This window comes from Nipponia nippon, unplaced genomic scaffold, assembly GCF_047370975.1.
Source record: "Nipponia nippon isolate SJK-2023a ecotype South Korea unplaced genomic scaffold, ASM4737097v1 scaffold_12, whole genome shotgun sequence".
Taxonomy (NCBI): Eukaryota; Metazoa; Chordata; class Aves; order Pelecaniformes; family Threskiornithidae; genus Nipponia; species Nipponia nippon.
Window position 1 is genome coordinate 17,983,642 of NW_028262313.1, and position 15,851 is coordinate 17,999,492.

Genomic DNA, 15,851 nt, shown 5'->3' on the forward strand with positions numbered 1-15,851 from the left:
CTTGTCAGAAACAAATCCCAACCCCATCTATGCTGCCTGTTATTTGTACACTTGCCTGCCTTTAAGTGCTTGCAAATGCAGTATACTGTAATTCAGTCTAATTTATTTTATTATTATTTATTTTTACATCTTTTGCGTATCTTCCAAGAGACATGTCATCCTTACCTTTTATATCATGAATAGAGTAGCTACTTATCTAGCAGTACTAACATCTTGTTAATAAAGCTGATGAGTTACTGCTCCTGTGTGCATTTTTTTGCTTCTGATTCCATTACTTATAAACTTGCCTAGCCTACACCTAATTCCTGATTTGATCAATGTCATGGTTAAAAAAAAATTCTCCTCAGCACTAGCTGGAAGTATACACTCAGATGAGAATTTAGAGAGCTTACAAAAGGGTCTTTGTGTGGGCTTTTGGGGCAGGGGGGAGGAAAGGCTTGCTACATACTGCCTGTTAATAAGGACAATGTTTCACTCTTGATATCACCTCTCGGGAAATTTCGCTGGAGAAAATACTTCTTGCTCATTATTCTTTATTTTTTCATAGCTTCCTGCTAGCAAGAAACTGTTATCTTTCAGACTACATTAAAGAACTGTTACTTTTTAGGCAGAAGGGAGAAACTGTATTCCCAGACAAATAACCAGGGAGAACAATGAATAAATAAAGCCTTTCTTTTAAACCACTCCTGAATTACAAACTCAATTTATGAGTTTGAAAGCTGGGAATTTAGCTTGACTATGTGTTGCATTTCACAGTAAATCATATGTTTATTATGTATTAATTTATGTATTGTATATTCATTGATTTATATTATTGTAGCCAATGACCTGCTACATTCAAAGGGCATTCCAAAAAAAGCCACAGAAAAATGCATTCCTGAGTCATGGAGCTTGAATTTGCTTTGAAGCAAGTTATAAGCAAACAAATATTAGAAAGAAAAGGTTTTACAGGTACATTTATACTCGAGATGCTGAATCCACTGTGGTAAAATTTTTTTCTTATGAAGGCAACATAACAGATGTTTTGTTTCCTGTCTGGTACAGGGCATCAATCTTACAAAATCTTGACAGAGCAGGGTAGCGGTCGCCCAATAAAAAGCGTTTACTTTACTGATCATTTACTATGTCTTATCATTTTGGGGAGATTTTCACTTTCTGGATCTTGTATTACAGGGTTACTGTAAAAGATCCCAGCCACACAGTAATCATCAGTCAATAGTCAGTGTTGATAGAAAAGGGCAGTTTATTTCGTAGGTCTTTTACCAGAACCCATTTCTCATACTGCCAGTTGATGAGTTACTCGCATCTGCTTAAATATTTACTTACACTAGAATACAGCCCTTTTTTGCTAAGTACATTTACAATGTAATTTAAAGATTTAATTCCTTATTCAAAGAGCTGCATTTCCAGAAATCTGAGGGAAGCAATCACCACTGATAAAACTGTCTACCAGATATAAAAAAGTATGACTTCATCGAAGGAAAAAGCTTCTCCGCATTTCATAACAACTATGCCCATAAATGCCTGTGACTGCCTCAAATTTTACCCAACTATTCTTATAGGCATTATTACAACATTGTTTTTTTTAGAGTCAAAATTCACCCTTAAGACTATCTGCATTAAACGGGGAGCCTGCAGAGCAAACACAATTTGAAATATTTAAGAACTGTATAAGAAAAAAGAACATTTCCTATCTAATGCTAAAATACATATTTCATATAGCTTCCACGAAGCACACAATCTGATTAAAAGGAAGTTTATGTCCATTTGCAAATGTAGGCATGACAGATTTGGCGGATATTTTTAAATACTCTAGCACCAACAGAAACAAACATTCAGAAAGTGACAGATTAAAATACTTCAGATCATTTGACATAAACTCTGTGAGACAGCAGGTTAAAGTAAAGAACCAAAACAGAAAAGAACAAACTGGCATCTTGCCTCAGGCAACTGATTAATCATTATTTGATACGAGCTTGAAACTATATCAAACTAAAATATAACAGGTTGCTATTGTCCTCAAGGACAATAGAAATTTGTGTTTAGTTTCAATGGAAGAAAGGACTAAATCAATAAGGTCTAAAAAACATTTCTTCTTCAAAATAGTCCTAAATATAAAAGACATAATTATTCAGTGGACCTACTATTTTAACTGCAAAGAGAGGAAAAAAAAAAAACAACAAAAACCAACAAACAACCACACACCCTTATTGCTACTTTTGATTCAATTTCTCTGTAATTGTCAGCTCCAAGACAAGAAGAAATACACCTTTTTTTGTTTTGTTTTATTTTAATTCCAGGCTTGATTTTGAATCATGTTCCATTTGCAAAGGAAAGTCATGCTGAAGTGCTTTACTTATTTCTTGTGATATGCCTTGAATACAATGAGGTTATCAAGACATACTTAAGCACAAAATCAAAGAAGTAAACATAGACAGAGGTGACACAAGTACCAGAAAAATCTAGTTAAAAGCTCACTTAAAAGGTTTAAATATTCTACCTAATCTTAGAACAAAAAAAAAAAACCCAAAACCAGACAGACAGACGGAGCAAGCAGCAGTACAGCCATGAGAGGACCACGAGGGACAAGATTTCTAACTGTAAGAGGTGGAGGGATAAAGTGATGCAAACTTTATTTTGTTGTCTCACTACACCCTTGGCTCTAATTATGTCTCCTGCAAAAGCAGTTAGAGAAGGCTGGGGATAAAATGGGAGCAGATAGAGAGTAATAAATAAATAAATAAACAACCTGTTTCTTCTATCTGCATCTCTAGGTTGATTCACTATATTGCAGCTCAATGAACTGAAACAGCTCCCAAGGAATATTTGGTTAGATGACTGGTCAGTGGTGCTGTAAGTTTATTTGGCTATTTGCAATCATATGATGGGCAGTTTTAATGGTGTCAGACTGTGAATTCCTATCTATGCAGTGCTTTTTTCTCGTCCTAACATCACAGAACAGCCCAAAAAACAGTATTCTCTCTCACAGGAAGGCAAACAGATGTTGATAAAAACTAAGTAGAAAAGATTAATTTGGTACTTGACTGGAAACTTTGTATCTGGACAGTTCTAAAGACATAAAACAACAAACAACAAAATGTCCACAAATAAGTCAGTTTCTGGGGAAATCGTCTGTTGCTGGGAGAAGCATAGAAAGTGTTCCAATGGCAATCAATAGGTTTCACAAAACCTGAGAAAGGTCAGCTACTCTATCAGCCCACACTGCCTACTTAGAATTTCCTTTCCTCCTGTTGTTTAGGGATAACAGAATAACTATTATTTATATGGAAAATTTTGTCGGAAAATAACCTGAAGAGAAACTACTGGACCCAAAGGAATATCACTGTATTGCTGATACACTTTGATCAGGAGAATGAGAGATGAAAACACAACGTGGACTGTTCCAGAAAATTTTTTTTCTCGTATACTCTACATCTTGTCATTCAGCCTAACAGCTTCTGAATGCTTAGACCATGTGGAGATGCATTTATTAAATACTGTTTCTGTCCAACTTGCAAAAGGCAAACAATTAGAAAAGATGATGCATGCATATATTTTTTATTTCAAGTAACAAAAAACGGGCATTCTTTTCCATTTGATACATGGCACTTCCTCTAATGATCATCAAAATTCTTTAACATGAGTTTTCAAAAGACCAGCTGTTTTCTTAACATTAAAATAGCTGGATATGAGCATTACAAGACAAACGCATATCAAGCTCCAAATGTACTTTTGTATATAAGTATACATACACATACGATCACACACAGAGAATTTTCTCTGTGACCTGGGGATGTGCCATTCAGATTATATTTCTGATTTAATTCTTTCAGGTTCATCTTTAAAAATATTTATATATATTCTGTCTTTTTCAAATACACTAGCTGAATTGCACGATTCTATAACATACGATATTCTTATCCTTAGTTGCAAAGGGAAGAAAGAAAAATTGTCATTACAATCAACCTGTTTAGTCAGTATTCTCGCTTTTACATCGTGGAATCGTACACAGAATCACAGGTTAAGCACACGGAAATGCAAGTAATAGCTGTTGTACAAAGGTAATAGAAGACAAGTCAAGATTTTCTGAAGGGCTACGTTGAATTCTAAGTGCTCACAAAGCCCAATTATCTGAAACTATATACACTGTAGTATCAATTAAAACACGCCGTCTTTGTAAAGCATTCATCGTTGGTAACTGACCTTCAAGGGACACCTTCTCAAAGCACAAGAATCAGCCGTCCTGCCACGCAGAAGGCTGAGGAGGTAGGGCAGGGGCCAGCTTGGCTGAACAGGGAACTCCTGACGGAGCTCTGACACAAACCAGAAACATGGAGGAGTGGAAGGACGGCTGTTCCAGGAGGAAAACTGCCCAGGGAGGGAAGTAATTAAGAAAGTCAAAGCTCAGATGGAGATAAAACTGGCAAGGGATGTGAAAAGCAATGAGAAGGGCTTTTATAGCTACAAGGACAGACAAAGAAAGATTAAGGAAAACGTAGGTCTGCTGCTGAATAGAGCATGGAACCTAACATCAAAGAAGAGGCTCAGGTACTCTGTGCCACCTTCATCTCAACCTTTGCCATCACTGTCTCACGAGCAGTTCAGGCAACTGATGGATGTCATTGCAAGGACTCTATTTCATCAAAAAGTTGTGGAACTCAAGGAACATCTCCAATGCCTGGAAAAGGCAAATAATATGCTCACCTTCAAAAGAGTGAGGAAAGCTTGGTGAACTACACGCTAGTCAGCCACTGCTGCTGTTTTCAGGAAGATCACAAAGCAGTTCCTTCTGGAAGCCATTTCCAGGTACATAACAGACAAGAAGGTGACTGGGAACAGCCACATTGGACTTACCAAGAGTAAATTGTGCCTGACCAGCCTGACTGCCTTCTCTAATGGGATGCCTGGCTCTGTAGATGAAGGGAAGGCAATGGATGTTGTTTACTTTGACTTTAGCAAAGCCTTCAATACAATCTCCCACAGTTGTAGTCTCCTCATTAGAGAGATACTCAAAATTCAGTTGGACAAGGCCCCACGCAGCTGGAACTTCTACACTAGCCCTGCTTTGAGCAGGATGTCAAACTCAATGACGCTCTTAACAACTCCTTCCAACCTAAATTACCTTATGATTCTATGGTTTGTCTTATCGTGATAAATGTTCACACCAGAAACGTTAGCAACAAAAACATAAGAAGCAATCTGACGAACTTCTGAATGTCTAAGTTAAAATTGCTAGTAACAAGCTTTATCAATAGACAGGCATTAGCAATAACATAGGAGAACGACAACCAGAAGAAACAAGTCATTAATATTTCAAAAATATCTGGAATTATACTTCAGTCATTTACCAAAATACTAAAAGTTAATGGGACCACTTAGAGAAAGCATGCAGGCATTACAGTAGTCTAAACTGGACAAATTTAATAAATATGCATGCTCTAGGGAATATTTGGAGGTGCTGTATATCCTCAGTCTTTTCTGATTGCTCTTGAATTCTTATAAGTAGTTATGACTTTTTTTACAGTAAATTCCACCGATTAAATGAGTTTCAGCGTCTTTTTCCTTTCAGGGAACTTCTCACAAATATCAAAATGTTGCAGAAAATCTTAATTCTTTTTAGTGATTTTTTTCCTTATAGGAAAAAAAAAAATTACTGTACTGTTAACTTTTAATGCTTGCCCTAGGCCTTCCTCAAGTGTCTGGAAAAAATTAAATCCCTAAACAAGAATCTTTATGCCACTAAAGCTATAAGGTTCTGCCCTAGTGGATAAAATAAGTCAAGAAATTCTCAATAGACCTAATTACAATTACTACTACTACTACTACTACTACTGTATATAGCTGAAGAAGTGAATTGACTGAAGCACAAACGATGCTAAGGAAAAGAAAGTGTCTCCTTAAGCTACATAAGTCTCAGATTTCACTTTTTTTACATTGAAGCATTACTATTTAAATTAGTATGCGTCGTACATCTGGTCCAAGTTCATTTCCTTATTTAATAACTTTTTTAAAAAAGAGGCTTAGAAGATAAAAGGACAGATAAAAATTTTAAAGACCATCGCATTAGATGGGTATAATTAACTATTTAAACCAACATGTAGCATTAGAACAGTATCCTAGCAAATCATTTTGTCCACTTTCTAAAATTATAAAGCAATGCAAGAAATTAGCCCTCCTTTTCTAGAAATTCAGAAAGACTATTTGTGGTCTGCCTTTTCTATTTGGAATGCAAGTTTAATATCCCAAACCAGAATACACAACTCAACAGTTCTGTTTTGATTAACTTACAGAGACTTAGTCTTTGGGATAATTTTCCACCCTAGAAAAGCATTTTATTGCACTTTGTTATTATTAGGTAAAACGTAAATATCATATGAATATCCTAAGAAGAACTGACCATACATAGGTTTGTAGAAACTCCAAAAGCAGAAAGGCCCCCAGTCCCTGAAACACCTGGTGGGTTGTGACTTTTGCCAGCAGAAGTAACAGAAGTTAGTATCGATAATGATTTCCCCTTAGCACAGAAGGCACTTTACGTCAATTAGGTAATGAGACATTAGTGTCTTGCAATGCATTAATTTGTTGAGGTTATTTACACCACAAGATGAATGGTGTTGATGAGATGTTATCAGAACATGACAATCTCGCACCAAGGATGACAAGAATGTATGCGTGAGGTTATTGTGATCCTCAGCAACAAGTGACCACTAGTTCACGACTACATAGTGCCTACCAGAAGAAGGCCTTACTGTTGATTTGTCCGTAGGTACTCCTTGTATCAAAAATTTAAAAGGAAGGGAAGTCCATCAAAACTGATTTAGTATATAAATGAAATTCAAAAGATGGACTACATTTAAAAAAAAGCAGAATCAATCAAGAGTTCCAATCTGCTGAAAATATACAAAACCTACTTGCTCAAGATACAAATCTAGCAGAAGAAAAGGGTTCAACTACAGAGGGTGTTTTAACTGTGCCAAACACTTTCACAACAGCCTCTTCCCCTCCTATTAAATAATAACAACAATAACAATAATAATAAAATCAAAGCAAGTCTGCTGTCGGCTTTGAATACTGTCTAGTGCTCAGAAGAATGCAGGTATCTGTGCAATCACGCATAAAGAGTGAAGTAAAGGAGATTCTGGCAAATAAAACCCAGATAACATTTCTCAGTATAAATGATTAGGGTAGTTTAGACAATTTACATCACTGCTCAATATCCACAGAGAAGTATTTGCAGAAGTAAGATGCATACACGTGTATATAGCATTAGCCAGAGGATTTTGTGTAAATAATAATTAACAGTAGTTTGCACAAGCAATCTCAATACCTTCAATACTCTGATTGCTATAGCTATTTCAGTGCTTAAAAATCAAGTTAGAACTGTCCTAATCTTTGACAGCTTCCTAAAACAGTCAGAATTAGGTATCTGGAGCTTTGTTATAAGTACAAACGAAGTGAGTTCATACTGAAGAAAAATTTATTCTCAAATTAAAATTCTTCTGTGACTAAATACGCCACCTGAACAATCCAGATTGGGAAGCACGTGAATAAAGTATTTCACTAAATGTTCCTAAAACAGGACCTCATTTAAATGAGGTAAATTAGCAAATATTCAGAAAAAAAAATTTAGGACAATTCAGGCCAAATAAGAATCACCTCTTAAGTATAGGCATTAGAGAGGCACTGAAACCTAAAACTAGACAGGCTATCTCACAAATACTTTTTATGAAATTCAGTCAAGTTAGAAGGAAAAAAAAACCAAACCACCACACAAAAAAAAGCAACCGTCCCCCTGGCCAACCTCTAGGGTTTTTGTACAGTGTAGGCTTGCATTGCAAGGCTTCTACTTAGCTCTAAATGCTACTAACATAAAATGTAAATGCAGTCCTAGAAAGCTGTTTTGCAGAAAAATGAAGGTCCTCATGGGAACTGGCTGAATCTGAGGCAGCATTGCAGCCTTGCAGCAGAGAAGGTTGAAACGTTAAGAAGCAGGTTAAAGGAAGGGAATCTTCTCTGCTGGTACTTCCAAAACCACATCTGGAGTTCTGTGTTCAGGTTGGGCTCTCCACTATAAGACAGATACAGACACCCTGGAGTGAGACCAGCAGATGATAGCAAGACAATGAGGAGGTTGGAGCACAGGACAAGCAGAAGAAGAGAGAATGAGTTTGTTCAGCTGTAAGAAGAGAAGGCTCTGCAAAGACCTAATTCCTGTCTATGATGTAATGGGAGGGTGTAGAGAAGACAGAACTAGATTTTTCTCAGAGGTGCACAGTGATAGAACAAGAGGCGATGGACAAAGTTGGAACATAGGAAATTTTATTCAGGTATTTATCTTCCCACCACAGGTGTGATCAAACACTGGAAAATGGACCCAGAAACATTGAAAAAGGCCCTGTGCAACCTGCTCTAACTTGATCTTGCTTTGAGCAGAAAGTTAAACTACATAATCTCTGGAAGTCCAACCAACATAATTCCATGAACTTAGATGTGGATAGCCAGCAACATAGTGTTGATATTGTATAAAAAGTATAAAAATAAAAACTTCATAAATCAACCCGGATTCTGTCTTTGCAGGTAGTGGACCTTAGATCATCAGAAGATGCATTGCACGTCCATACATTTGAAGTTTTGTACACAAAAAGTCTTGTGGTGATTCCTTCATAACCAGTGCTTTTAATCCAAGATTTTTCTTCATTTAGCCCTTTGTTCTTTAAGTTATCAAAATAATGGACATAGGTAAAGCATTAGCTATTATACTCATGTATCATATAGCCATTACATTAAAGGCGAAAGGACGGAATAACCATTTACTTCTATAGAACACAGTAATGTAGAAAATATAAAACTATTACACCTTGAAACTCAAGAGATTTGCCCTCTGTATGAAGTTATACAGATAAATCTCACAGAATTCCTCTCTCCTTAACTAGCAATCAATAAACATGGATAAAATGTAGTCAGCTAGATTGTATTTCATCTCCTTATAAAAATAATTAGCAACACCCAATCAGTTCTACCCACGCAAAAACATTGAAAAGAACAAGTGTTACTGAAATCATAATACGAAAACGTGTATCATTAATACTGCATCATATAGTCCAAAATCCACAACACTGAGAAAAGACAATAGTCAAGTTATTATCACTATCATTTTTTAAAGTCTTAAATACAAGCTTTTTGCTGCAAAATTAAGATCTGTCATATCTGATTCAGTAACACCCTCACCCCTGAATTCAATGCTTGACTCTTACAGAATTACTTACAGAAACTCATTCTAAACCTGAAACAATGACAATTTCATCTGTTCCTGGAACTTTTTCTGCTTTTGGTCCATTTGGAAAGTCCATAAAAATATTCCAGCTTTGTTATTAGAAGAGTTATTGCACTTCGTATTTAATGTCTCACATTTACCCACTGAAAACCTGAAATATCACTTTTTCCCACCCCCCCGGTATACTCAGTGACTCCACAGCAATACACGAATCTCTTATAAATTTTCTCCCTGGAAATTCGATTATAACCATTGAAGAGCAACAGGCCATCAGCCAGATCTTTAGGAAGTCAAAAGGAAAGAAAAGAAAAGTAAGCAACTGGAAGAATTTTCATTCTAATACACCTTCTAGAAAACATTTTCCCTCTAGCTCCTATCACCTTCATAGCAGTTTAAATACATACTTGAGGACAGGCTTTCATCACAACATTTGGACATTGCTAGTCTGAAGTCTGTTTCAAGTAGTTACAATAGAGTAGATTTCCAAATTCAGATATCCACATTTGAAAATGTAAGCCTTGGATTTATGAAAAAGTAAATGCACTGAAATATCTCACGACAATTATTCCTGTTCTTGACAAGTCTTCACACTTACTAATTATAGAAGAACTGATGATTTGCTTATGGAAAAAAAGAATAATTTTAGCAAATTTAAAATGAATTGTTAAATATATTGTAGTAAAAGTTTTCTAATAAAGTAAACTTGGTATGCAAATTATGTTTTAAAGTAGTTATTCCTCCATCATACTGAAACCGAAAGTCCTTATGATTACATGATAAATTAAGCCAGCTACTGGCAATAGACAGATCAGTGAGCCACAGCTGTATGGTAAACGGTGGTATTTCCAAGCGATGTTAATATTCTCTAGAGACACAATGTGACATTCTAGGCATCTGTTTTCCCTGTACAATTCCTATGGTGCAGCTAATTATGGCTTCCAGACAGCCACTGGAAAGATGACATTAAACCCATTAAAAACATCAGCTGTTTAAAATGAAATTCTTAAATTCCTTCATAAAAAAGCCATACCCTAACATCAACCACATTGGATGACTAGAAATAGCAATATAAGCATCTAAGTGAACTTCATGAGTTCTGGCAGCAATACAGAGCTCATATTGAAAGTCTCAGCCTTAGCATCACAGCATCATTAAGGCATCAGCCAGAGAACGTAGACACGTCCATTCAGGTCTTGATTTTAACATGTTCTTCAGTATCATGCCTGTTTGTTGTGCATCAACCAACAGGCAAAGTTTTTAAAAGAGGAAAAATATTTTCCAATTATCTGTATGTCTCAACCACATTGACAGTTGAGTTTGCAAGCTACAAACTGGAGGATGATACCTATCAGTGACCAAAATCTAAATAATTTTGGAAACATTCATCCAATTTCCTGCCATAGAACAAAACAAAGTTAACTATAACATGAGAAATAGAAAGAAAAGGAAAGAATTAAAATTGGGAAAAAGAAGAAATAAGAATATGTATAATGTTTTGCAGACATTACTCACCAAAAATAGAGTTCTGAAGTTGCTCAGATCGCCGAAGAATTCTTCTATGCTTACTGCTTTGGGATCAAAGGTAAAGTATTCTCCCAGATTTTCATACAATTTAATCATGTTGTTGTGCATGATGGACAATTTTTCATATTGCTCTCGGGCACTCTCAGCAAAGCTGTAAGGTTTTGTTAAGGAAAATGATTCAAATGTAATCCAATCTAACAGTAAAAAAAAAAAGTACAGAAAACTCAGTACAAAGGTTAGAACTGGACAATTTTCTAGAGCTGTCCTGCTTTCAAATATGACATTTTGATGAAATAATGTTTACATGTCTGCAAGTTCATATCAACATAAGATGGTGGCACACTTTTCCATGAAATGGTCCCTTTCCAATGGTGAAGATTTGCCATTAATAGACTATGCTACTGACTTTATAAAATTTCCAAATATCTTGGACATTTTTCTTCTAATAAATGATTAATTTTGTAAAATACATTCTATGAAAAGACATGCTGAAAATTAGTTTGCTGTGAGAATCTGACTATAATGCCCCACTCTTCATGTGATGTCATATCCCCCATATTATGTACCTATACTTTATCTGTAAAATTTGCATTATGCATAACTACCATAATTTTCTTTGCCTTTTATTAAAGACATGTCTTATTTGTGGATTCTTTAATGCCTAGCCACATAGCTCAGCTCATGCCTCAGGCTTCCTGAACTAGGTACACTTATCTGGGGAGCTCTCTCAACTATGTAATTTCACAGAATTTATAAAAATGGAATATCCACCCACCTGCCCCAGTTAACTGACATACAGCTTTGAAAAACTATTAGTAAGAAAAACACCACGGAACAACAGAAGTCTTTTTTTCCATTAGGAAGTATGGAAGTCTAGAAGTGAAACTGAGGTTGACTTCCATCCCAGCAGTCATCATTAAAAGTTTGGCATAATATTTTGAAATAGAAAACCGTGGCATTTTCTTCCCCTGTATGAAAAAAAAAATATTTTTAGAACGATTCATTTGCAAATACAGGAAGGGTGCAAACTACTAAGGGAAATATTCGTTTGCCTCAAAGCAAGTATGTTTCACTCTGCTGTTTTCTTCTGTTGTGGTTGCTTATATCCACAAAGATACAAAGTCCCAAATCACTGTTAAAAAACCCAGCTAGTACAGGATTAAACTAGTTCTGCTGATACTGAATTGTAACTGATGAAAAGTGTTGTGCTGTACATATCAAAACCCAAGAACAAAAGACACAAGTTATTCCCTGAAAAATCATGCAGCCTGTCTCCCTGTGGCTTTTACTTGTAATGACTCTCTTCCATGCGGATTCTGATTCTCAATACAGCAGAGCTCATGCTTCAACCTTTCCCCATACCTGAGTCTCTAATTTGAGACTCTGCCTAGTATCACATTTCTAATTACTCAACATTTTTGAGATCCCTATCTCACTGCAAAATAACAAACAACCTGGAAACTAATTAGGGGAGAGAGACATACAGAGAAATCGGATAAACCATTTATTTTTGAGATTAGACTAAACGCCAAAATGATTCTTCAGAAAACAGTCAACAAATTGCAGAATAAAGGAAGGAAATTCAGGTGGGTAGTCTACTCACAACATTTCCCTAGTATTTGGGTACTGTTGCGTACTTAAAAGGCTGTCATTTCACAAGCTACATGCAAGAGTACTAAGGCTGAAAATACCTTCCATTGGAAAGAGGCCTAATATTTCACTTGGATTTTCTTTTTCTCACTAATGGGAGGTATGGAAATAGTCATTTAAAAGTTGGCTTTTAAAAGTATCGTCAAAAACTTTATATAATGTAAATTTTTCTCCTAAGAAACTTATTTTCCAAGTAATCCTCTCTTCTTCATTAAAGCCTCCATAGCACAAAAGCAAAGTGTGTTCTTTTGTCAGCTTATAATGTTCATTTAGAATGGCAAAAAGGAGAAACCAACAACATGATGGATCTTAATGTATAAATACCAAGATTTTGAAACAGAAATATCTACCTATATAGTTTCATACCTGTGCAAACACAGTAGTGGTACCTATATTTTCAGTTTATTGAAATGAAGTTTAACCTGCTTGGTTAGAATTTCAAGCTTGGACTGTTGAATTGCTCATCTTAACACAAGACAAACTTGGTATACCTCAGTCTTCAATGACATTTAACTGTACAAAAGGAAATGCAAGTTTAATGGCAAGAATACATTAAATAGGTAATAATGGCACATTGCTGAATTATTGAGCACAGTCTAAAAATTTTAGAAAAACATGAATTGCCTTAGAGTCAGCAAACTACTGTGTTGAACAACTCACCAAAAATACTAGGAAAAAGAAATGTGAAGGTATGTAATTATACAAATCGTACCTGTGGTACCTCTTATAATATGAAACCAAATTAATATACTTAAAATGACTGAAAAGTCTGAAACAAACAAACAAACAAAACAAAACAAAAAAAAAAGAAAAAACCTTCAAACATTCCAGATTTGAAATTAATTCTTTGAGACAAAGCTCCCAGAGTCAAATTCTCCATTCAGGCTGCACATTCAACATGAGAAGTTGAATCACTAAAAAGAAAAAAACCCAATACTGCTACTGAAACTAGAACATATTTTAAAGTAACACTGTAGAAACATATACTGTAATTTCAACATTATTATTTTTTATCTAAGAAGTGCCAAACTGCAAATAAGAAATAGCATTAACAGATGGCTTGTAAGACAAAAGAATGTCGGTAAAATGGATTAATATGATGACCAAAGAGAGACTAGATCTTCATACTTATAAAATATTAGTAACTTGAAACATCACCTTGAAATGTTCTACTTCAAGCCATTGCAAATACAATCATTCCAGAGAAGCAAAGCCATACTTGTCTACACTATTTCATGAAAAACCATTTTGAAAAATCTAAGCTATCAAAACTTTGCATAATAGAAATACTTAATTCCAACAGTTTTCATTAATATAGATTGAAGCTTTAATGAGTGCTCATTTAAAAACTGTAAACAAGGTTTCATTCTTACTATTCTGAATCAAAACAAAAATCATAGAACTATCAAGTGTAAAGATGCTTGTTCAACTAAGAAAAATCACTTTATTCACAAGCTAGTTTTTCCACAAGCACAGAGTTTTTAGTTTCTTTCGCAACCATAAGAAAATGCTAAGCCAAGACTTTACTGTAAATACTATTATTTGAAAAATTAAACAAAAAACCCACCCAAAAAAACACTTGGGAGACATTTTTCCATCCTCAGTACCACATCTATTTCCCAGAGTTCCACATAAACCAAGAAAAATGGGTTTGTAAATCTGACTATACGAAGAGTTATTGCTTTATTAAGATTAGGAAATACACCACTGCAAAAATAACAGAACCATATCTAATTCCCATCTAGGCAACTTTATACCTATACACCTTACTTAAGTTTTGAAATGCTTATTTTAGTGGTTACTAGGTAAAGGAAAGTTTATGGCTTTTAATCCATTTCCTTTTTTCTTTTTAATACTACTGTGGATAGCAAAATTAGTTTGAGATTTTCTAAGTGTCAAGTTTGAATTTTTGAAGAAGTGCTATTGCAGTTTAAAATTTACAGGTATCTTCCAAAAGTGCTATCCTATTTCACTGGTTTCAACACATCACGCTGAGATTAATAAATGAATATATCACTGTTCAGTAACTGGTGCCAAAAAGTTAATAATTTATGCTTTACCATGCAATCCAGTAAAATTGTCTATACACCAAGTCGCTGAAGAATTCTAAAGAAAATTAAAATGCAAACAAGTAACAAAAGAAAACTTCATGTCTTTTAAACTACAAAGATACAGGTAAATGCAGACCATTAACTTCCATTACCCTTATTACTTTATTAACTTTTGTTGCCAAATTTCAGTTATCTACTAATTCTACTTTTTCCTGTCTTCTTCCCGTTAAAAGAGAAGCTGGGAAGCTTTCACACCTTTTTTCTTTTTTTCTTTCTTTTTTTTTTTTTTAAAGGGTTTTGTTTATGTGTTTGCATTACAGCTACCAACTTAAGCTTCCATCCAGTTCTGTGGTTTGCTTGACAATGACCACCACCAAGAAGTGAAAAAAAAATGTTTAGATACCCAGATGGATAAGGATTTCTGCAGTGAGAATATTAAGTGTAGTGTCATCATCAGAATACAAGTAAATATTAGTACAGCTGTATAAAGCCAGCTGTAATGACTGAAAATATCTTTTCTCTCAGTCAATGATTTTTTACGCTTTGAAAGATGACCAGATGACTACAGTTTGCTGGCATTTCAGTGCAATGCCTAAATTAATTCACTTAATTAAGCAAGCAATGGATACAAATGTTACCATGACACTATGCTACCACATTATGTCAGAGACAAAGAATCACTAATTACCATCAATAGTAGCATTAAATTCTTTACATCCATAGTAGGACCACTGCCATGGTACTTCCATGCTTTCTCCTGGTTTCTTCCACGTAAACAGATGAGAAAAAAAAGATCGGAGAAATCAAGGTTAAAGACCCCAAATCTGCTGGAGGGAAAGTCATCACTTCTACCACAACATCTGCTATGAATTTCACATCAATATACCAAGAACTTGAATAATTGAGTTAATAAAGTACCTGAACACACAAAAAACTGACTTGCCCAAAGGCAAGACCTATTACTGTCAGTATTTACAAAGAAAATGAAAGCCAAAACTGACAGCTTGGCATTCATCAACAATAAATACACCACAGTAGAAAGAGCATTGGTAATTTAACTATACTTATAAAAAATGCACTGGTGTTCCAGCAGTTAAAGAGGCCCCTCTCCAGGGTATATAGTCACTAGAAAATGTAATTTAAGGGATGTTGACCACAGGTCTGAAACAATAAAACAAACAGACCACAGAGCTTATGTCTTTGATACCTCCAGAAGAAGAAAGAATGTACTGCAAACAAAAAGGAGATACCTGCCAGAAACTGCTTAACATTTTGCAAAAGCATTTCAAAGACTGAATACAAGTTCTTTTGACGTGTCCTTCCAGCTACTGGTTACAGGGAGCTGAAAACAG

At 35.1% G+C, this 15,851-nt stretch overlaps 1 protein-coding gene across 4 annotated transcripts in view; it reads right to left on the minus strand.

Annotated features, from left to right (window-relative positions):
• Positions 1 to 15,851, minus strand: part of DIAPH2 (diaphanous related formin 2) — a 255,821-nt gene that overhangs the window by 92,375 nt on the left and 147,595 nt on the right. The window contains exons 26-28 of one of the 4 annotated variants that reach the window (XR_015702702.1): positions 15,188 to 15,263; positions 12,815 to 12,961; positions 11,575 to 11,766 (exon numbers count right to left, since the gene is read on the minus strand). Coding sequence is in view for 3 of the 4 variants with exons in the window: in XM_087749096.1 (XP_087605222.1) it covers positions 10,787 to 10,950 (164 nt within the window). In the remaining variant the exon portion in view is untranslated. Of the gene's footprint in view, positions 1 to 10,786; positions 10,951 to 11,574; positions 11,767 to 12,810; positions 12,962 to 13,300; positions 13,363 to 15,187; positions 15,264 to 15,851 lie in introns of those variants that run through there. The other 3 variants (XM_087749098.1, XM_087749097.1, XM_087749096.1) reach the window with 3 other exon arrangements.